The 23,421-nt window shown below is 38.8% G+C and overlaps 1 protein-coding gene across 1 annotated transcript in view; it reads left to right on the top strand.

Moving 5' to 3' along the window:
* Positions 1-23,421, top strand: part of arpc1b (actin related protein 2/3 complex, subunit 1B) — a 51,677-nt gene that overhangs the window by 3,276 nt on the left and 24,980 nt on the right. The window contains exons 2-4 of the mRNA XM_073060662.1: positions 1,311-1,384; positions 20,815-20,919; positions 23,167-23,389. Coding sequence (XP_072916763.1) covers positions 1,321-1,384; positions 20,815-20,919; positions 23,167-23,389 — 392 coding nt within the window. The 5' untranslated portion in view covers positions 1,311-1,320. The remainder of the gene's footprint in view (positions 1-1,310; positions 1,385-20,814; positions 20,920-23,166; positions 23,390-23,421) is intronic.

Below are 23,421 nucleotides of genomic sequence, written 5' to 3'. Positions count from 1 at the left end.
TAAAAAATAAGTGGATTTTATATTAACTGAAGACAATTAAAAATAATAAGTCATATTAAGTATCAAACTGGTACTATACATGGAGGCAGAAGAAGTTGGTATGGTTTTAATGAAGTTTCTGCAGCTTTCTTTGCAGGCGTGGGTTTGATCATAGTGCTATAATTAAAGAGGAAAGGTGAGGAATATTAAACAAAATAGTTAAAAAGGAGTTTAGAACCTTTGACAGTGAATAGATTTCCAAACTCAAATAAACTGCACTCTCAACTGTTGAAGGATCTAGGATCAAAATGTCGACTGTTTATTCCTCTGACTGGCTGAATTCCATCAGCATTTTGGGCATTGCTCAAGATTTCCAGCATCCTTCAAATCTCCTGTGTTTGAAATTTTAACTCTTAAGTTGTCAGGCCAACTGGTCTTACAGAAAATTGGCATCTAAAGCAGTGAAGAATATCGTAACTTGTGTCGCTGAACAATTCATAAGTTCCGTTTAATGTGCTCTCATTAAATATCAAAGTCTCTAGCAGGAAACTGGTGGAAAGTATTTGTAGTGCCTGTTTGTGGAGTCATGTTGAAAGGACAATGAAATGAGAATAATTAGACATCTTTATTGAAGAGCATGTAAACATATATGTAATGAGCACAATGCCCGTGTAATGATACATAAAGACTAGTGAAATATTACTATTTAATAATAAATCCATTTATCTTTGCAAGCTCACTGAGCTTTGAAGTAGCTTTCAAACTTGAGGTACTTTGTTTAGTTTGTCATAGAGTAGGGTTGAGACTTACACAGGAGACAACTACTAGTGCAGAAAATAACAGGAGATATAACATAACAGTCTAGAAAGAAGGGAAAGCTATGGCTGCCATGGTCAATGAACACTCTCACTCTTTACACATTGTTCTACTTGAGTTCTTCATCTAGAATCAGAATGATTTCTCTTGGAATCTGAGTCGAAGATAACATAGGCAAATGGGTAAATATGGGCAGAGTAAAAATGTAAGATTAATCTGTCAAACGTTCACTAAACATGTCATATTTGGAATCAAAAACATAGGAAAATGCACAAGAACATGTTAAGAGCTGAAGTGAATTTTCTATGGGTACTCAGAGGCTGCAATTTTCCCTGCTGTCCATATTCTTTTTTTTAGCAGAATACAGTGACTTTATTTGTTATTAATTTTAAAAGCTGGGTATAATTATGTTTTATCCAAGCTGTGAGAAGCACAACAGTGCTTGCCTTAGATGTGCAGGAACCAATCATTTCAAGTTGCTTCAAGTAACTTGTCTCCATTTGCTTTATTTCTAGAAGAACAGCCATGTCTTACCACAGCTTCCTGCTCGAACCAATCAGCTGTCATGCTTGGAATAAAGACAGGACCCGTGAGTATCTCAGACAAATAAAGCTAACCATATAGTTCTGGCTATCCAGAAGTAAAGCAATTACAGATAAATGGTCTTCAAATCAACTGATAACCAACTTCAGAGATTTTAAGTCGACATACATCTTTGGAACTCAAATATAAAGCCTTTTATAGAGCTTACACAGAAGGTATTTGTAAAGCAATATATCTAACTTCATTGCTGTGGCAGTGTAATCACACATGGTCTGAAAGGACTGAGTGATAATTAAAATAAAGAAGACTTAAACTTGGATAATATTTTCCTTATAGACCAGAAGTAACAAGGGATCAGTTTGCCTGTCTCAACACTTGAAAACTGCACAAATCAATAGACCTAGGAATTTGATCACATGGTATTTGTTTTCTATGAATTGTGGACTCCAACATGGGCACAAAAATGACAGTGTTGTATTATTAGTAAATTAAAGCGCTCCTTGCATATGTATAAAGATTTGATTTGATAATCTGTCATGTGCACACCTACAAGGCAATTGGGGTATGCCAGAATGTTAATCAAAGTTGATCACTAAGCAACACCTGTTAGACAATTGTTCAGTAAATCAGTTTGTATGTGCAGACAACAACATCCAATCTGCCAATTCTTAGGAAGTCTGATCTGAACAGCACAAAACTGGCTATTTAAAGGAATTATGAATAATTTGCAAGTTTATTAGGGATTTGGCTGGCAAAGAGGTCGCTGGAGTTAACTGGGCTATAGTTTGAATAGCTACAATTAAGGAGATTGTTTCCAGTCTGCTGAGATATTTAATTTCCCCAAAATGTGTTCTTTAGTAATAGTCCCAGTGAACTTCCACTGAGGATGGCTATCTTTTCCACTTAAAATGGAAAATGGTCTAATCAATTTTCATGTTCTTGTCACATGGAAGAGATTAGAGGTCCTATCAATGCCAAGGGGTTTGCTGTGGGTTTGATTTAACTTCACACAATTAATTTTATTATATATTATTGTGGGTTTGCAATTAATAATTCATTATTTTCTAAAAGCCCTCAGGCAATTATGGTTAAATCTGATGAGGTGGAAGCAGGTACTCAAATATCTAGGCTCCTGATCCTGGTGACAAGCAATCAAAGTCAGGCAGCAGGAATCTTTCTGCTGATTGACCACTTGGTACTACAGCACCCAACACAAGTAGCTGGGCCAACCTTTTGAAGAGGGAACTGAGTGGACTGTGGTGGCTGAATGATGGATCACTGGCCTCCATGAACGTGGATGTCTATGTTCCCTGGCCTCTGTTCCCAGCAGCAGGCTGCTGCTACCTTGAATTGTTGCCCACTTGTTGGGATGTGTCTAGATCAAATAGTAATGGATGATTATTCACTTCTGTAAACTGGAACAAATAATTTCAATTTCCTCTAATGCTGTTCCATATAGTACATTGGTTTCTCTTGAAGTTAAAGTTGAGATTAATGGTATGATTGCAATCATGTCAGTGGTGCTTTGGATGATCAGGTTTGAGGGAAAAGAGGAATATCAATAGTTTTGAATGGAGAAATCAGCAGAGTTTTGGCCTGTCATGCATAGATTTGCATACATCAGTGCTAATTGATGACTTGGCAAGTGGAGCCTTGGACATGGGAACAATCAGGCAACAAATTGAGGGTTAAGGTTAGAGTAAAATGAATCATGAATGAGCAGATTTTGGGATTAGTGCCTTGGGTGTGGGGGATTGTGGGATTGAGTATCAGAAAGATTGCAGGGCATGGACCGGAGGATTAGGATCTTGGGACGCAAAATGCTAGGAATCCAGAATAACATGCACAAAGTGCTGGAGGCAATCAGCAAGTCAGGCAATGTCTATAGAGAGCAATAAACAGTTGCCATTTCATGCTGTGGCCCTTTGTCAGGACAGATCATGGTCTTGGTAATGGGGTGGCATAAGACTGAGGGACCATGACATTGAACACAGCATTGTGCAGCAGCAGATTGGAGTTTGACTGGGTTTGGGATGGGGGGACATCAGGGGTGTGATCCAAAGGATAGATTGTTGACTGTTATGGCACATAATATAATCTGCTCCTGTGGTGACCAAGTTGTCCTGACCAGCAATGTCACTGTCAGGACACAATGGTCCACATTTCTCGGCAATGTCCCAGAACAGAAATGATGTCATTCTGTCCAGCCAAGGTGGAATTGTATCAGTATTGCAAGAATGGCTCTCATCCAGAAACAGCCATGTGAAATTTCAGAGTGACAGAAACCATTTTAGGGCGGATATTATCATCTTTCACTCAGGGAAGAATTGATTTTTTAATTTTCTAAGCTGAAAATAGCACTTTGCAGTTTAGTTTGTAGGCACAAATATGTAACATAACCATTTATATTCAGTCTGTCCCTTCAGGCGACATTGCATTAAATATGAGTCTCTCCCATGTCCAGTGCAGTCTGATTGAAAAAGTTTTCTTGTTGGCTTTCTGCTGTACATTCCAACATAATAAGAACAGCATCAACTAATCAAAGTGTCCTCATGGGATTGTAACTGAGTCTAATACCACTGCCTTGAATTTGTTGACTTATATAGTATAGTGCAGAAGCTTGCACCATTTTCAAAGACCTGCTTTGTTCAATTACTGGCAACTACTTGTCAAGTTCCAACAAAAAGAGCTCTATGGAAGTTATATTTCACAGACTTTGGAATGTATGCATATAGATGAAATTCACTGAAACTGCCTGTACAGTGATCTAAACTCCAGATGTGCAAAAGATGAGAGAGGTTTTACAGAGCATCAGTAAATCAAACACAGATGGATCAAGGTTCACTTTGGACTAACAGGAAGCAGAGTTTGATTATACAGTGAATAGCGTTGCGTGACTTAGTTCAGAAGTGGCACAGAATTAGAAGCTTTTACCTTTTCATGTCCTTGATCGCAGAGATTGCTGCAGCGTTTCTGTTACAATTTGGTGAAATACCCTTCATGCGAACCCCAGACAATTTTATTTATGAGGTCAAGAGAAAATCTCATGTTACTTTCCAAACATTTTTGATGAACATCTTTTCAGAGTAAATGTAAAATTAAAAGAACACAAGAAATGAAAGGTGTAGAGTAAATAACTCCTTGTGCCTAAACCATCATTCAACAAGAACATGGCTGATGCTCTAGAACATAGAATGGTATAGCACAGGGGCAGGACCTTCAACCTTTGATGTTGTGACAAACTAATTAAACGCCAAACGAAACTGGTCCCTTCCATTTACACAAGGCTGACAGCAGTCCATTCTCCGCATATTCATGAGTCTATCTAGGAGCTCCGAAACACTTCTGTGGTATTGCCTCCAGCACCACCCCTGGCAGCACATTCCAGGCACCTACTATTCTCTGTGTAAATAAAAAAAAACTGCTGCGCATATCTCCCTTGACCCTACCTTCTGCCTCTTAAAAATGACATCAACATCATTTTCTTGTCCTATCCTAATATCCATGAATTCTTACAATATGCAGAAACCTATCATTCTCCATAATGAATGCAATCAATGACTGAACTTCCATGGCCTTCTGAGTAGAGAATTTTGAAAATTCACCACTCTGAATGAAGAACTTTCTTTTCAATTCCCATACAAGACACTAACCTGTGTTTGAGAATACTCAGCAAAGACTCGAAGTTCCTGGGTTAGCATGTCAGGAAGTTGGAGCCCCAATGTCTGAGGTTCTGGGCCAGAAAATGGAGTTTGGTGGCCCGGAGGTGTAGGTAGGTCTATGGAAAGGATGAAAAGGGCTGTTGTTGTTTTGTTGTTGCTTGTGTTGTTTTGCTGAACATCGTAGGTATATTATGTTCATGCTGGAATGTGTGGTAACACCTGTGGGCTACTCCCAGTGCATTCTTGGATTGTGTTGGTTGTCAATGCAAATAATGCTTTTCACTGTATGTTTTGAGATAAATGAATCTGCATCTGACTGATACTTTGATACAAGATTTTTAATGACAAACTTCTCCCAACATGTCCTTAAAGAGAGATGAAAACCATCAAAAAAGTTAAGTTCTTCTATATTGAATTGTTCTATTCTATGCATTTCCATAATTTCAATGCAAATTGACTTTAAAAAATTGCTGTGGGGGCTTGTTTGGATTTAGACTGCTGTTCAAGGCACTGGTATGCTGAAGGATTGTTCAATTACTAGCACTTACTTGTTCCAGCCCAGGCTTGTAAGGCCCATGTACTGCGGTTTAACTTAGACAAATATTTGGCAGTTAGTTTAGTCATGTTCAGATTGGGTTCGTTTATCAAGTTGCAGCCTGCCCCGCCCCCCCACTTCTCTTTTCCTTGCCTTTATTTTGTTACTTTGTTTTCTCATCTTTTACCTTTTTATAATTCAAACAGCTAAACTGAACTTCTTAGAATTAATGGTGTCAACTGCGGTTGAATGTATTCTTGTAACTTCCATCACATGACTATCTATCTCCAACAGCCACTACTGCACTGACTGTGACAACTCCCTCTCTTCACCACCTCTGTAGCTCACTAATTTTTAAAAAAAGGTCAACGAAAATAGTAAAAACACTGTTGGTGGCCCCTAGGTTTCTCCACTGGGTTGCTCTCATCAGTGTTGTAGAATATGATTATCCAGGATTCCTTACAAAGTACAGTGATAATCCTGGAAGGGAGGCAGCCCTACCTGATAGAGCTGGATGCAGCTATATAAAATGTTGCAATCAGTATCTGTAAATGTGTGACTGTTAAGGCCAAAGGATAGTATGAATAGATTTGATAACCAGCTTCAGTAGATAGATAGATAGATAGATAGATACTTTATTCATCCCCATGGGGAAATTCAGCATTTTTTCCAATGTCCCGTACACTTGTTGTAGCAAAAACTCATTACATACAATACAATACTTAACTCAGTAATAATATGATATGCATCTAAATCACTAGCTCAAAAAGCATTAATAATAGCTTTAAAAAGTTCTTAAGTCCTGGCGGTTGAATTGTAAAGCCTAATGGCATTGGGGAGTATTGACCTCTTCATCCTGTCTGAGGAGCATTGCATCGACAGTAACCTGTCGCTGAAACTGCTTCTCTGTCTCTGGATGGTGCTATGTAGAGGATGTTCAGGGTTTTCCATAATTGACCGTAGCCTACACAGCGCCCTTCGCTCAGCTACCGATGTTAAACTCTCCAGTACTTTGCCCACGACAGAGCCCGCCTTCCTTATCAGCTTATTAAGACGTGAGGCGTCCTTCTTCTTAATGCTTCCTCCCCAACACGCCACCACAAAGAAGAGGGCGCTCTCAACAACTGACCTATAGAACATCTTCAGCATCTCACTGCAGACATTGAATGACGCCAACCTTCTAAGGAAGTACAGTCGACTCTGTGCCTTCCTGCACAAGGCATCTGTGTTGGCAGTCCAGTCTAGCTTCTCGTCCAACTGTACTCCCAGATACTTGTAGGTCTTAACCTGCTCCACACACTCTCCATTAATGATCACTGGCTCCATGTGAGTCCTAGGTCTCCTAAAGTCCACCACCATCTCCTTGGTCTTGGTGACATTGAGACGCAGGTAGTTTGAGTTGCACCATATCACAAAGTCCTGTATCAGTTTCCTATACTCCTCCTCCTGTCCATTCCTGACACACCCCACTATGGCCGTGTCATCAGCGAACTTCTGCACATGGCAGGACTCCGAGTTATATTGGAAGTCAGATGTGTACAGGGTGAACAGGACCGGAGAGAGTACGGTCAGAGTACGGAGAGAGTAGTCAGTTAAACTTGGGTTAGGTTACATCTGGAGAACAGTCTGCTTCTGGCCACTACACTATAGAAGGTGTATAGTGGAGGTTCTGGGGAGGGTGCAGAAGAACTTTATCAGGGTGATGCCTGGATGGATTATATTGACTTTAAAAAGAGGTTGGAGAAACTTGGATTTTTTCTCTAGAGCATTGGAGGAAGAGGGGCAACCTGATTAAAGTATATAAAATTAAGAGTGGTATAGATAAGAGTACTTTTCTCAGGGGAGAATTGTTAAATGCGAGAGGGCATGGAGGTGTAAAGTGAGCAGTGAAAAAGTAATTTTTTTTATTTGCACTAATAGCGATAGGTATCTGGAATGCGCTGCCAAGAGAGCTAATAGAAACAGTTATGATTTCAACGTCTGAGACTCATGAAAATGCAGGGAAAGGGGTTTGCCATGTGCAGGAAGAAGTTAGTTAGATTTGCATCATGGTTGGCACAGTTGTGGGTGGTAGGGACTTTTTCTGTGTTGTACCGTTCAACGTTCTATGCTTTGTTCTATCTGTCTGTTATGTATGCCACGACTGTTGCAAGTGGCAGCAAATCGACCATCTATTTAAACTTCCTTGTACTCTTCCTCAGCAGGGAGCACAAGATCCAGAAATTATCTGTGTGGCAGGAATAAATATGCAGACGTTCATTTCTCTTAGTGCAAAGTATCCAAACCTGGGGTCCAGAAACCCCTTGGTTAATGATAGGGATCCATGGCATAAAAAGGGTTAGGAAAACCCTGTCCTAGTTGAAACAAGTACTTCTCATTATTTTCATGTCATAATTGGATGTAGTCATCAATTCATTTGCCAGAAGTGACCCTAAAAATGTTTCCTAGATATTGGTGACATTATGTTCGGTAGTATTGGTATAAGAGATAATATATGGATATGAAATTGTACTGAAATGTTGCAAAGTAGTAAAATACATATCTATATTCGCTGATGACACGGCCATAGTGGGGTGTGTCAGGAATGGACAGGAGGAGGAGTATAGGAAACTGATACAGGACTTTGTGATATGGTGCAACTCAAACTACCTGCGTCTCAATATCACCAAGACCAAGGAGATGGTGGTGGACTTTAGGAGATCTAGGCCTCATATGGAGCCAGTGATCATTAATGGAGAATGTGTGGAGCAGGTTAAGACCTACAAGTATCTGGGAGTACAGTTAGACGAGAAGCTAGACTGGACTGCCAACACAGATGCCTTGTGCAGGAAGGCACAGAGTCGACTGTACTTCCTTAGAAGGTTGGCGTCATTCAATGTCTGTAGTGAGATGCTGAAGATGTTCTATAGGTCAGTTGTGGAGAGCGCCCTCTTCTTTGTGGTGGCGTGTTGGGGAGGAAGCATTAAGAAGAGGGACGCCTCACGTCTTAATAAGCTGGTAAGGAAGGCTGAGTAGGCTACGGTCAATTATGGAAAACTCTGAACATCCTCTACATAGCACCATCCAGAGACAGAGAAGCAGTTTCAGCGACAGGTTACTATCGATGCAATGCTCCTCAGACAGGATGAAGAGGTCAATACTCCCCAATGCCATTAGGCTTTACAATTCAACCGCCAGGACTTAAGAACTTTTTAAAAGCTATTATTAATGATTTTTGAGATAGTGATTTAGATGCATATCATATTTTTTACTGAGTTAAGTATTGTATGTAATTAGTTTTGCTACAACAAGTATCTATCTATCTATCTATATTGTTTTCCTGACCTCAGAACGTTCAGTGTGCTTTATAAGAAATAATTGTGTGTACTGCTGTAATGCAGGAAGTCAATTAGTAGACAGGAAACCACCCACCCCGCCAAACAAAAATGTGGTAATAACCAATTGGTCGTGTTTTTTATGTGGTAGATTAAGGACCAACTATTAGCAAACTCTACTGTTCTTCCTTACACCAGGGCCAAAAAGACTTTTGCATCCATAATGAGATAGGGTGGCCACCTTTTCAAAATGATAAAAATAGAATAAGTGCTATTTATTTTAAAATTTGAGATGTAACCTGGCCAGCTTTTGTGAGTGGTCTGGCTATGGCTCACCCATCTGATGGTTTATGGTACAATACAATGAGCTGGCTCCTGACCATGACTCTTTTAGAAAGCAATTCTTTATTTTTACAGAAAACTTACTTGTTTTATGTTCATGTGTGAATCTAGTGAGTGTGTATGGAATTGGTAGCATGGGCAGGTCTCACCACTGTAAATACAATATTACAGCCTCCTACTACTGTTAGTTCTGACCATAATTTACCCAGAGCCAACTATAAATTCTCCCAACTGTCTATTTATATTTCTTATCTCTATTCGCATATAGTCTGCTGTGCTGTAGATAGACCACATTTATGACTTTATCTGTTTTAAACATATGCAAAATATATATATGCTGCTGTAACTGGTACACCTATTGTAACATTAGTAGTGTAACCTTATGTTGGTTGAACTTGTAGAACTCACATGATGGGAGGCTAGCCATTGTCCATATTGGATTAAGATAGTCAGGGGATGACATGAGTGTTTCATCAAACAAGTTGCAAGAGCCAGAAATGGGTGGTCTTTATAGCAGAAAAGATATGTGATTCGAAGCACATCTTGGAGTCGCAAGCAAACGGTTCTCTCCTTTAGTCTAACAAACAAGATCTTATGTTTTGCAGTCAGTTGTGGTGTTGATATACAGTTTCTACTTCTACTTAAGATTTCTCTATTTCAACATTAAATCCAAAACAATTAAAAAGAAAATACATTAATGCTGGGGCAGCTGACTACATTTTAAATTCTTTCCAGTGAGTTTTTATTTTGGTACTTACCATAGCATTGACCCCACTAACCACTGCATTTGTTGATTTTCTTTATGGGTTGTAACTGTGTCATTGAACTTAAAACAGCTTTATGCATTATTGAAAATGTCCATTTAAATATTTTTCAGTAGAGCAAAGTCTATATGCTGTAATACCAAGCTATTAGAGCAAATTGTTATCCATTGCTGAGTGACTGATAGCCCCTCCCCATATCCCAGAACACCAGTGACACCTTGACAGTCAGTTACTTAAACATTGTATGTGAGGTGCAAAGTAATCTCCAACAGCACCCATTCATCTCCACATATGACCCCATTCACAATTCTCTTGTCCCAAAGTGCATCCGCTTCTTCACCCTTCTGATTGTTGACCACTACTGCTCCCTTGATTAGAAAAGCCTTTTGTTTATTTCTTCCTTGTATTTCCATTCTTCCATTAGCCCCTTCCCTCCTTGTTTGTAACCTTCCCCATTCTTAAAACACTCTGAGATGTCCCCACTCCTTCATTTCTGGCCTTGAGTGCATTCCGTTTTCATTGCCCTGCTACTATCTGAACAAAGTTCTGGAATTTCTCTTCATCAGCCCCTTTGTCTTTCCTTCCTTCCTTTCTAAAATGTTCCTTAAAACATAGTCAGTTTCCTATTACTCCTATACATCAGTATCAAATTTTATTTGATAAATTCATCTGGTGAATCATCTTAGAAGATTTTACCTTTTGTAAGTACTGGTCAAAAAACTGAGGAAATGACATATTTGGAAAAAAAACTTCCAAATTTCTTAGAATTAATCATCAGCATAACTGCAGCCAATCTAGGGAAAAAAGGATCAGCCATGATTGAATAGCAGAGCAGACTCTGGGTCAAATGGCCTAATTCTGCTCCTATGTCTTATGGTCTTAACATGTAATAGTCTGAAAATAAGCAGTGTAGGAAGACTGTCTGCAGTCCATCTGGAGAATGAGACGATATATGTGTCCTATATTTTTTTTTTATTTCTGGCCAGTTTTGCTTGAACGTGAACCAAACTAAACATACAGAAGGTTTCCCTTCAGAGGGGACCAGCTGGGTCTCAGTTCCAATCCTGGATCTAATTTGAAGGCTACTGGCTCAACTCTCACTCCAGGAAATAAAGTATATTATCCAGAATCTGTTTTTATTTCTTCCTTACAGTTCAATTCTTCCTTATTCCTCCCTTTTTGTAACCTCCTCCAACCATAAAGCCCTCCAAGATATCTCTACTCCTCATTACTGACCTTTGGTACGTTCACTTTTCATTGCTTTGCTGTTGTTTGATGAACAGAACAATTCTAAATGTTTTTTCAATTGACATCACAGTGACTCTAGTAGAACTACTGTTATCCCATCAGAACCCTAACCCTGTATCCCAAAGACAGAAATTGGTAGGTTAAATGGCCAATGCATGACCCCTGGTTGTAGGTGAGTTGCAAAATCTCCGGGGGTAAATTAAAAAAATAACAAAATTAGTGTAAATGGGTGGTTGATGGTCAGCTCAAACTTTGTATGCATTCCTGCAGCCTATGATTAAAACCAATTATTTATTCAGTTAACTCCTTGCTATGATCCTCTTTAGCAATATTTTCTGTATAATAACCATGTCTACAGGCCAATGGTGCCTCACTTGCTGTAAAGAACAAATTTGTCTGCCTCTGCAAACAGCATGTTGCAGCAGTTGCGAGGATGTTGGTCAAACTTAGTTTCTGCAGAAACCACAAAATGATGACACATATCAACAGGCTGGGTCTTGGGGCTGCCTGACTGGAGCAGAGGAAGCTGCAGAGCCAGTTTTCTGCACGCATTGCAGTTTGCTGAGCCAACACAACTATTTTTATTCTTGTTACAGATCAGAAACGTCTCATTGTGATAAGCTGTTTTTCACTTGCATTCACTTTATTTTTCCTCCTGGTTTTCTAGTCTTATCATCCACTCTGGGTTTTAAAATACATACCTCGGTATCAGAATCAGGTTTGATATCACCAGCATACGTTGCAAACTTTATTAACATTGTGGCAGCAGTACAATGCAATACATAATAGGAAAATATGTGAATTACAGTAAGTATACATGTATTAAATAGTCAAATAAATAGTACAAAAACTAGAAATAATAGTGAGGTCGTGTCCATGGGTTCAATGTCCAAATAGCTCCACACTATATTGCCCACTTCATGCTTCCATTAATCCAAACAGACTCATAACCACTTAGAGCTCTACAATAGATTAATTATTTGTCAAATGTTTTATCACTTGAAGTAGCTTTCTCTGGTAAAGTTGGTGTTCCAAAATCAAGCTAAAAGTTGATAAAACTGCTGATACTGTTTCAACAATAAATGCTTTGTGCTAATTTTGTTTAAGCTGTTGTGTATCAGAAGAGATAATAACCAAAGTACTATACAAGCAAATGTAAATGTTTGATGGTACCACTTAGAAGAGCAGGGAACTTAGCCAATGTGTCTTGGCCAATATATACAGTGGATTCCGGTTCATTGGGTCATATCAGGACCAGTACATTTTGGTTCAGCTGCCCAATTAACTGAAGTTTTATGGAAATTGTTAAAAAGCTACAAAAAAAAGGCTATGCATTTAAATGAATACAGAACAAATTAGAACACTATCAATACTATTACAATACTATAAAACTGTTCATTAATTCCAAATGTTTATTGATAGAGGAATTTATCCAGTGTACACTGCTGTGTACTTTTAATGAACTGTAAATGAACAAAATCAGTGCAGACACCTAGTGCAGATATTGGAATGCTTTCTTGTAATGCTGTCACCGATAGCATCCTCCAAATCTTTATTTTCATTGTTACAGTGAAGATGATTGTCAATACCTTCAAATTCTTCGTAGTTTCTAACTTGCTGAAGTAGTGAAATTGTTTCATTTTCACTCCTGCCTGTTTCTAGCATCTCCAAGCCTGAATGCTTGAAATCACAGTGAGCAAAACGGTTCTGCATTGTCTTACCACTTATTTCTTGCCAACTATTAGTGACAAAAATCACTGCTGTTGAACATAAGCACATGCACCTGATGCTGTTTAAAACTGTTTGCACTAAGCATGGTTTAGTGTCTAACAAGCACAAAAGTGTATGCGACTGATGCCAGTTAGAAATGGTTTGGCAACAGTCCCCTGTCCAATTAAGTGATGTAGCATCCCAAGTGAACTAAGGGAGTCTCGGCTATTTACTTGTTTAGTTTTTGTTCTTTAAGAGTTGTCCCAAATAAGTGGCTGCCCCAATTAACTGATGTTCCAATTAAATGGAATCCACTGTACTGCTCAATGCAAATTTTCAAACAGCAGTTTTTTTTTAGTTAATTATGTTAGAGCTTGCTGTGTGAAAATTAACTGTCAGTTTACTACATTACAGCTGAGGCTACTTTTAAATAAGTGCAAAGTTTAGGGATATATAGAAGTTGTATAAAGTATTAGACAAAGTTAAGTCTTTAACAACCTTTCTGTTTTATCTTTGGTCGGCCATGTGTTCCTGTTTCAGGGTTGATTATTTGGCCATATATGGAAACATTTGACTGAAATTGTAGTTCTCTATCTGAAAATACTGCAATCATAGTCACAGCTTCTTACTGGTTCCTTTGTTTTCTCTCACTTTAACTTCCCACAATAACTTCTCAACAAGCAGCTTCCTCAACCGCTTTTTATTTCCCCAGCCTTTCAGAGATGTCCCCTTTGTCCAATTCAGTGCTCCTCCACCCTCTGTAATTGAAAACTAATTTGCCTTTACTATTTGCTTATTCTGACAGTCTTTGACCTGAAACATTAACTCTTTCCACAGATGCTGCCTGACCTGAGTGTTTACTGCATTTTTTTTAAATTTCAGATTCTCAGCTCTTGCAATGATTTCATTTTCATTCATAGATATATTCGTCTGTGCTTTTCTTGCATAGCATTCTAATTGAGTTTTAGAAGGAGAAAAGTGGTTGCTAGATAGCACAGCCACTTTCATTCTTGAGGTGAAAACTAACAGGGAATAGCTGCTATACATCCTAGCAATAACTGCAAACAAAGTCACAAGCCCAATCCGACCCTTAACAACAGAAATCAGGCAGATATACATATTTTTTCACCTCCATAATGAATTTTTGCAGTACACTAGCAGAAAACCTCAACCAACACCCTTCTAGAAAGAATAGAACAAAACTGAAATTATTTCAAAATCACACTGATGCCCAGATGTGGAAGTTATTTAATCCAAGTACATCCTTCCACAGGAGTCTAAAATCCACCAACCGTAGGGTAAATTAACCTTGCGTTGAATTATACTTGAGATTTTGTGTCCACTACCCTAATCCTGATCATTTCTTTGCACAGAGAAATTAATCTTGAGTTTCCCTTAAGCAGGTGCACCTGAGTCCAACTCTGTGGTTTAGATTATAAACCTAGAGGCAACTATTTTCATCTGAACCAGGTTCTGGACACACATGGTGTTGTAACTTTTTTTTGATTGGGTTTATCTGCTGCTAGTTTAATTCTGCATGAAGTACTGGTAAGATTTGGTATCCCACATATCCCAGTGATTTATAATTCCTAGTTTAATTTTAATGCTACTTGCTCTTTGGGCTACATCAAAACATGGTAGCCAGAGTGGTAATGATGACTTCAAATCAAATGTGGGGCTGAGCATGTCAAGTGGCAGACATATTGTGCACAATATGACAGCAATAGATGGAAAGAAAACAAACCACAAGTAGAGAAAGATAAAGTATTCTCAAATTTGGGGAGAATAAATATATAAAAAAAGTAAGTTGAAGGTAGAATCCATGGGAAGTGGATGGGTGTTACGGTGGGGATGGGGTTGTGAGGGTGGAGAGAATTGATGATTTTCCTTGCTGGGAGTAGACAAGCTCTCCTTCTGTTACCAGTGAAGAATTTTAGACATACACCATGGAAGACCTGCAGAGATTACTCTGGTTAAGTCCCATTCAAATGCAGTAGTGACATGAACGTGACCAGCTGTGAAGCCCAGGCCTCTGTTTTTAATTGGGATCCCTGTCCTCCCTGTAGGTTAAGTGCAGAGCTAGGTCAGAAAGTTCATTTTCCAAGTAGGCGGACAAGCATCTCATTTTAACTGACTATCCAAGGTATGCGGTCAATATTACTTTTTCAGTTAGCCATTACTTATTCTGCTGTTGTGTTTATTTCAGGAAGATCTTCTCTGATTCTCTTTTTTTAAGCTCTAGAGCAAAGCTTTCCTTCATAACTTGGTCACTGGGATCAGCCATATCAGCCCTGAAATCTCTGATCTTTCCCTCATCCATCATAAGACCACAAGATAGTTTTATTCCAACCAAAGGCTGGAGTACACTACTATCAGTAATAACAGACATAATGTAACTAATTGCAACTGCATTTGGATTTGAATTGCCTTCATTCTGGCCTTTTGCCGGTCTAGCACTCACTAAAACTGGCTTTGGCAATTACTGAAGAATGGTTATTATATATACATACCGTTCTTCTGTTGCCAAGTTTGTCTCATGTAAAATGGTTCTAAGGCTGCGTACTTGGAACATAAGAATTCCAGTAACTTCTTGCTCACAGCACAGGAGGTGGCCATTTAGCCCATTAGGTCCAGTTTAGCTTTCAGCAGGGCAATACCATAAGCCCCATTCCCTTTTTAATTTCCCTATAACTTTTCCTGTCTCTCATGCCCATCACTTCCTTCCACTGGGAGACACAAGAGACTAGAGGTGTTTGTATCTGGAGCAACAATCTGCTGCAAGAGTAATGCTGCTTGACCTGTTGGGTTCCTCCAACGGATTGTATATTAGTCCCTTTTAATTCTATTGCCAGTTGCCTATTCTGAGAGGTAATTTACAGTCATCAGTTAATCAATGTAGATTTTTCGAGAGGAGAACAAAGCAACCAGCAGAAATTCAAGGAGTCACAGGAAGAACATGCAAACTCCACACAGACAGCATCTGAAGTCAGAATTGACCCGGGTTCCTAGAGTTGAGAAATAATATTTTCTCAATGCTGTGCAATAAAAAAAACTGGGATACAATATATGCTGGATGTGGGGACAGGAGAAACATATGGAATGATTAATTGGGGGAGACGGGGCTTTGGAAGGAGTAAAAGGAAAAGCAAAAATGTAGAAGGGAAAAGCGAGTATCAAAGGAGCTGGGTTGGGGTAGGCAGTGTGCAGGATCAAAGAAAGAAATACTGTGCTCAGAGTAGAAAATGTGCACAGAATTGCATGGCAGGAAGAGGTCACCTCTTCAGACTGAAAAGCTAAGGGAAGATTTGAAAATATTGAGTTTTGAAATTAATAAATCAATCTAAATAGGATTAGTTACAAAAAGGGAATGAATAATGAATGAGGAAATGGCACAGAATCGATCTAGCACAGAGGCCATCGATTCCTCTTTGCTTGCAGTCTGATATTAATTTGGTTCCTAGTGTATAAATCTACAGAACTATTTGGATTTGCTGCATTTATACAGTATAAAAATATCATTCAGGTTTTCTAACATTTCTCCTAATTTTTGTTTTTAAAATGACCTCCTGTAGCTTTGCTGAATGGTGGCTCTTTACACCAGCCTGGCTGTGAACATAGTGAATAAAAAAGGGAGACCTCCTTATCCAAAGGATGCAGTGGCCATGTAGTCTCACCACAATCACACATCTCTGCATCAGCTCCATTCGGGATTGAGCTAAGTTTTAAATAAAATAGTATTGGAAATCCACTATACGCTTTGGAGCACTTCCAAAAGGAAATTTTACATTCAGATTTGGGTGTACATACAACTAGAGGTTGGGATTGTTCTATGTTTGTTGTCACGATAATGCATGAACATGGTCATAATAAAATATATGTTCACTTCCAACGTGAATCACTCAAATGCCATTGGTTTGGGGAGATTGATGTCTTCTGTTATCCCAAAGTAAACCTTCCATCCCTAACTGAAGAACACCGAGTTTAATTCATGCAGTCTTTCATTTACCTTGACTTGCACATTTTACTTTCAGGAAATCTGCTAAGAAACTAACATTACTGAACACTGTGCAGAATTCTCCATAGAATAAATTTGGCAAAATTATTATAAAACTTCTGAGTTTTTTTACATATTCTTTTGAATGAAGCAAACACACAACATTTTTAAGCCCTAGTATCAAAATTACACTGTACATCGTCATTCTACCCTCATTGGGATGTTGGATTAAAATAACAAGAACAGACTCCCATCACTGGTCATTATCTAATAAGGACAGTGTTGCAACTTGAGTTCTGATCACCTTTGATCCTTTTCCCATGCTATAAGAAGGAACCTTATGCTTCCAGTGACACTGAAGACCTTTTAAATATTTAAATACCCAAGTACCACTTGGGACGAGAAAAATTAAATTTATTTTTCTATATCCAGTTGTTTATCTGCCTTAGTGATGTCGGTTAGATCATAGTAACATTAGCATTGTCTTGCCCTGGAAAACATTGATATTTAATAATATTTGTCAGATGTACAATAATATGAATTATATGTAAACCAATATGAAGCACATGGAATTGTTTTGGAAAGGCTGTTAAAAGTTGCCTTCTAACTCAAAATTAGGGACAGCATATTTTACAATAAATGCATTTAATTTGTAATTGGAGGATAGTTAACAAAAAAAATCCAAGGGACAACAGCTTGACTCATAAACCAACAAGTATGGTTGTACTATTTAACACCTGCACTTACCTTAACACCTTTAGCTGTCTGTTTTTGGAGAAGTAACAGGTGCTGTAGATAAAGGAGATGAAATAGATGTATTAAAAATTCCAAAAGGAATATGATAAGTTGATACATCAAAGGTTATTGCAAACATTTCAAATTTATGTAGAGGATTGGCAGGTTAATGGAAAATCGTTGCCATAAGTGGGTCTCTTTTTATTTGGTTTGTTTTGCTGGGACCTCAAATTTTACTTGCATAAAGGTATTGAAACAATGGTTGTTAAATATGTTCATGCCACAAAAAAAAAACAAGTAAATTTTGAGGAAGAACTTGTCCAAATCACATTGATGCTTCTCTGCTTCCTCCTCAGAGCTCACACTCCCATCGAGGTTTATGTCATCTGTAAACTTGGTAATATTAATATTGTTAATGTATATTGTCAATACAGTTGTTCTGTCAGAATCACTGAACTGTCAGTATCCCACTAGTCACTGCCTGCCACTCGAGAGGGATCTGTTTATTCCTACCCTTTGTTTCCTGTCTGACAACCAGTTCTTGATCCATACCAGGCGCTTGCACCTCACTTGCCCTGCTAAAATTTGGAAATGACACTTTTATGTACGACTTTTTATGAGACAAGTACTTGGGGACCTAGGCTCAAGATTTAGGGAATGGATTCAGGATGGCGATAAGGTGAAATACCTTTTCCCAGAGAGTAATGAATCTGTGGAATTCTTTTCCCAGGGAAGCGGTAGAGGCCATCTCATTAAGTATATTTGAGACTTTTTTTTGCGTGCATGGGAACTAAGATCTGTAGGGGAAGGGAAAGTGGGTGGAGCTGAGTCTACTGAGATCAGCCTGATCTTATTGAATGGTGGAGTAGGCCTAATGGGCTAAATGGCTGACTCCTGTGCCTATTTTTTATGTTATGACCTTGCAGAAGTCCAAGTATATCCTATCAGATTTAAACCCATTCATTTTTTTTTCACCTGGATCCTCAAAAAAAACACTATTTCCCTTTCGAAATCCATACTAACTTTGGCTATTCACTATTTTCTAAATGTTTGGAACGGACTTCAGCATTTTCCCTACCATGCTGTCAGAAGATTTCCAGGTGAATCGATTAATAGTTACAAGACCCACTCTTGACAGAGTGGAGAGTTTTGTGTGTGTAAAATAAATAAATAAATAAACCTCACTCTCACTCACTTCTTTCTTTAGAATTCTCTTCCTCTAGAGATAGTTGATGATCTGGTAAATAGATTTTTCAAAAGCAAGGAATGTAGACGTGTTTACAGTCACATCCACCAGGTTCTTATTAAGTGGTCATCAGCCTACTCCAGTTCTCAATTCATATATTTATGTAAAGTCATCCTCCAATCCAGTGGATAAGCTTCCAAGTATACAAACTAATAGACTGTACACCACATTGGTGCACCTGAGAACTTCTCTACCGTTAGCTAACTCCAAGGTCCTTCAGCCACAAGCATCAACTTAGTGGACTTGTGTCTAAGAGTATGACCCAGACTTTGTTCCAATATCTTCAGAGCCCTGGTAATCTCAATCAGCTACTGGAAACTCCTTATCAACTCTGGAAAGTTCCCCAGTTTCTACATTGTGTTTCAAACAGCCAGAATCCATTAGCATCATGCTAGAGAAAAGGTTATTGCAAATGTGTGCATTAGCATAATAACATTAGTGCTAGAAATTGAATAGGAAGTGGTCTGATTGAATAGGATGAGTTAATGCCCTTGAGTGAATTTTCTTCTTATTGAAGGCCGGTTATGAAGAATAGCAACATAGTTTCTCTTTTAAAATGGAAGAATACTTGGTTCCTTGGTCATTAGCAAATAATTAATGGTATCACATCAACACAAGGATTTAAAAATAAAATTTGTTTATCAGGTCTTTGCACAGTCAAAGGAATTTTGCATTAATCATATTTACTCATGTCTCTTTTCTTTCTAATCAGAGCCTGACTCCTTTCCAACTTTTTTAGGATGACAATTAAATGGCCCGCTATCATTATTATGTACTGTGTCTTATGATGTAGGTGATCATGGTCTTTAACTAAGATTGTCTTGGCAAATTTTTCAGTAGAAGTGATTTGCCATTGCCTCCTTCTGGGCAGTGACTTTACAAAATTTGTCATCCCAGCCATTATCAATACTCTCTGCCTGGAGTCAGTGGCCACATAACCAGGACTTGTGATATGCACCAGCTGCTCAAAACCATCCACCACCTTGCCTGGGGTGACCTGTGGGATTGCAGAGGGAAGGAGCACTTCACACCTCCTTTGGTAGACACGTATCTCCACCCTGTCACCCTAGAAAATGCCAGTATTTTATGTATTAAGAATGAGTAAAGTTTTAAAATTTCTTTTAAATATCTGGGGGTGGGGGGGGGGGGGGAGCTTCAATAAAGATCTCAAAGCTACTTTGTGGTAGTGTTCAGTTGTCACTAGGGATTGAAAATTAATTCCTTGGACACTCCTGTACTCAAAGACAAACCATTGGACAGTTGGGAGGGCAGTTTTTCATTTCACTTGAAAACAATCACTTTTAAGACAAAAATAGTAAAATATTGCAGATGGAGCCATTGGTTTGAAGGCTGGAGTATTAGGGTGTGGGTAATCATGTGATTAAAACCTCCTGAAGTTTGTCCCTGCACAGAGGTAGCTGGTGCTTTGAGTTTGGTATTTAAACCGTCTTTGCCAAATGTTGCTTAACTTCTTTAATATTTGTCAGTGAAGAATTAAATGATACAAAGCTATGTCTGAAATCCTGCTGGCTCATCATTTACAAATTCTTCCATTTCCTTGCTCCTCTAGTTTTCCATTCTTCACTGTGCCCTCTTCCTCACTGTTTTCCTGTAATCTAATTCTACATTCCTCATCTTTGTTGATTCTTCATATGTTCTGTTATGAAGGGTTTTGTGCTGAACAAGCTCAGCCCATTTTGGTACATTAAGCAATTGTCACATTATTTCTCTCAGAAATCAATGTTTTGATGACACAATTTGCATTCTACATCCTTCCCTCTTGTCACCTTTTTTGTAACAAACATTCTCTTCTCAATTTTAACTTCCTGCTTTTTGAACAGTTCGCCCATGTTTCCGAACTTTTCACGCATTGTTCCTTAATTTGGTTTCTAGCTTAGACATGTGGTTTATACATTGTTTTCACAGAAATTGCACTGTGTCCCAACAATCATGAAGTTCACATTTACAAGAAAGAAGGATCCAAGTGGAATAGAATTCATGAGCTGAAGGAGCATAGTGGACATGTGACAGGTGAGAGACCATGTGAATTACTTTATATGCCAAGAAATGAGAGAAGTATAAGGTCATGCTCGTGCAACCACCCAATATTTGGGGCAGAAAAACACCTTAAACGATCATCATTTATAAAGTTTATTTCATAAGAGGCATGCATTTCTATATGTGAAAAGCCTCAAGGAATATCTGGAGAGCACAGAAGTATGGTTTGTGATAGATGATTGGAAGGATAACATTAAATGTCAGAAGGGCTGAATGGTCTCATGTTTTTATGTTTCATAATAGATGCCAATTAATTCCATCACAGATGGTTTTCTTGTTCCTATAATGTCCCAAAATATTTTAAGGAAATTATGCACAGTTTTATCTCATAAGAATGAACATGTGTATGCAAATCCTTTTCCACAGCTTCAGGATGTTCTAGAGCACATCCTTTCTCATTGCTTGGTGTGGCAGAAAAGAAAAAAATACTAAAAATATAAAATACTTTAAAGACAATTTTCTGAAGTCTGGCATGGAGAATTTTGGTCTGCACTTCTACCTACTCAAGTCTTTGATATGATTTATGTAAATTAGTGTTTTTGAATATTTACTGCCAATACTTGTGTTCAACAATTTTCTAATTCAGGGGTCACCAACCTTTTTTTTCCCCACCGCGGACCGGTTTAATATTGACAATATTCTTGCGGACCGGCCGGCGGTGGTTGGGGGGGGGGTGTTAATCACGACCGGAATATAGGTGATAAGTCAACTATAAGTTACTTGTTAGTGTCTAATACACTCAATTTTGTTTCTAAAAGGGTTTATCTAATGAATTTAATATTAAACACACAGTGCATATTGTCCTCGCATGAATATAGTGATAATTATAACTCACTTATAAGTCAATAGCATCATAACGTTTTAAGTAACGTTTGGATATTAAACACACAGCGCGTGTTTTCCTCATATGAACATATAAAATCATTGCAAAACATCAGTGAGAGGACAAGGTAAGGACCAGAGGTCCCCATGGCGGGGTCGCAGTGGTCGCAGTCTGGATAGAGCGTCTGACCAAGTGAGCAAGGAGTGCGACAGGGCGCGCGCTTGCCCCTCCCCCCCCCCCAGTAGATAGGTAGAACTTATTGGCCGACAAAAGTTTGGCTCGAGGGATGACTTTCAGTAGATCGCAGCAAGGTAGCTGCTCTGCTACTTACGAAACCCTGAGCCTGGATTAGGTCATCTGTGAATATTTTAGCACTGGGCTCCCCACAAACATTCGGTGTGCTAAACAGGTTTAGAGGCTGTGCCCATCTGTCCGCACTCCAGGCCAGTAGCAACGGCACTTCTCGCCGGCCAGTTACCCAAGGCCAACCAGTGATCCCTGGCACGAGGGTATCACTGCGTTTAGGACGCTGATGACCTCGCGTGCATTCAAGTTCAACAGTGGGTGTGACGGAATGAGGAAAGGTGCGGCTGACTCATATTGTTTCCTCGCGGCCCAGTAGCACATGCTTTGCAGCCCAGTACCGGTCCACGGCCCGGTGGTTGAGAACCACTATTCTAATTTAGTGTTTGCATGGAATAAATGTGTATCATAGATTTACAGCTATATATAATAGGGATTCTCTGTGCTATAAAATACTCCAATGTAGCACATATTTGATAGGGCATAATAAGTGTGAGTTTAACAAATGCAGACTTCAAGATGAGAAAATTTACTTCAACAGACAGACAATTCATTATTATAAGTTATATACAAATACAGCAAACAGCAAAGTGTATCAGGTTTTCAGCAGGCTCTTTATACTGAAGTGTAATACAACTGCTTTGATAAAATGTAAAGGGGGCCAAATAATCTTCATTTAAATTCAGTCTAGCTACCCATTTATTGGATACAGATTGACAGCACACTCAGGATTATACATAATTGTATTTTCACTATAAGATCAATTGGATCTCTGAACTGTGGTGGTATTATCTTCCATCTACAATAATTAACATCTTTATATTTCAATATGCCTCAGGGCTATCCAGCTTCATCTTAAATGTGCAACTTCACTTAACCAGAATGTCATTGCTATCTGATAAAGAAGTTTCTCCTAAATTTGTTATTGGTGGCTTCCTTATTTTTACAGCCACTATTGTCATCGTCTGCAGGAGACCCCGATTAGTCTTTACAAATTTCCCATGGTTGCAGGTATTAAAAGTATCATTGGACTCTTTGAAGATTGTCATTCTTTCTAATAATCAACTTGGTCCATTGGCCTTTTCCTGATTTAGGGATTAGCTGGGCCCCAGAAAGCAATCGAATTGTGACCTGTGGAACTGACCGTAATGCCTACGTCTGGTCCCTGAAGGGCAATGTCTGGAAGCCAACTCTTGTCATCCTAAGAATCAATCGTGCTGCCAGATGTGTGAAGTGGTCACCAAAGGAGAATAAGTTTGCTGTTGGCAGTGGATCCCGGTTAATTTCAATCTGCTACTTTGAGAAGGAGAATGACTGGTGAGTCTGCAGTATAAGTAGTAGGAAGCTCA

The sequence above is a fragment of the Hemitrygon akajei genome, chromosome 11, assembly GCF_048418815.1.
Source record: "Hemitrygon akajei chromosome 11, sHemAka1.3, whole genome shotgun sequence".
NCBI classification, from domain to species: domain Eukaryota; kingdom Metazoa; phylum Chordata; class Chondrichthyes; order Myliobatiformes; family Dasyatidae; genus Hemitrygon; species Hemitrygon akajei.
Note: the sequence above shows the minus strand (reverse complement) of the source record. Positions and strands in the feature narration are given on the sequence as shown.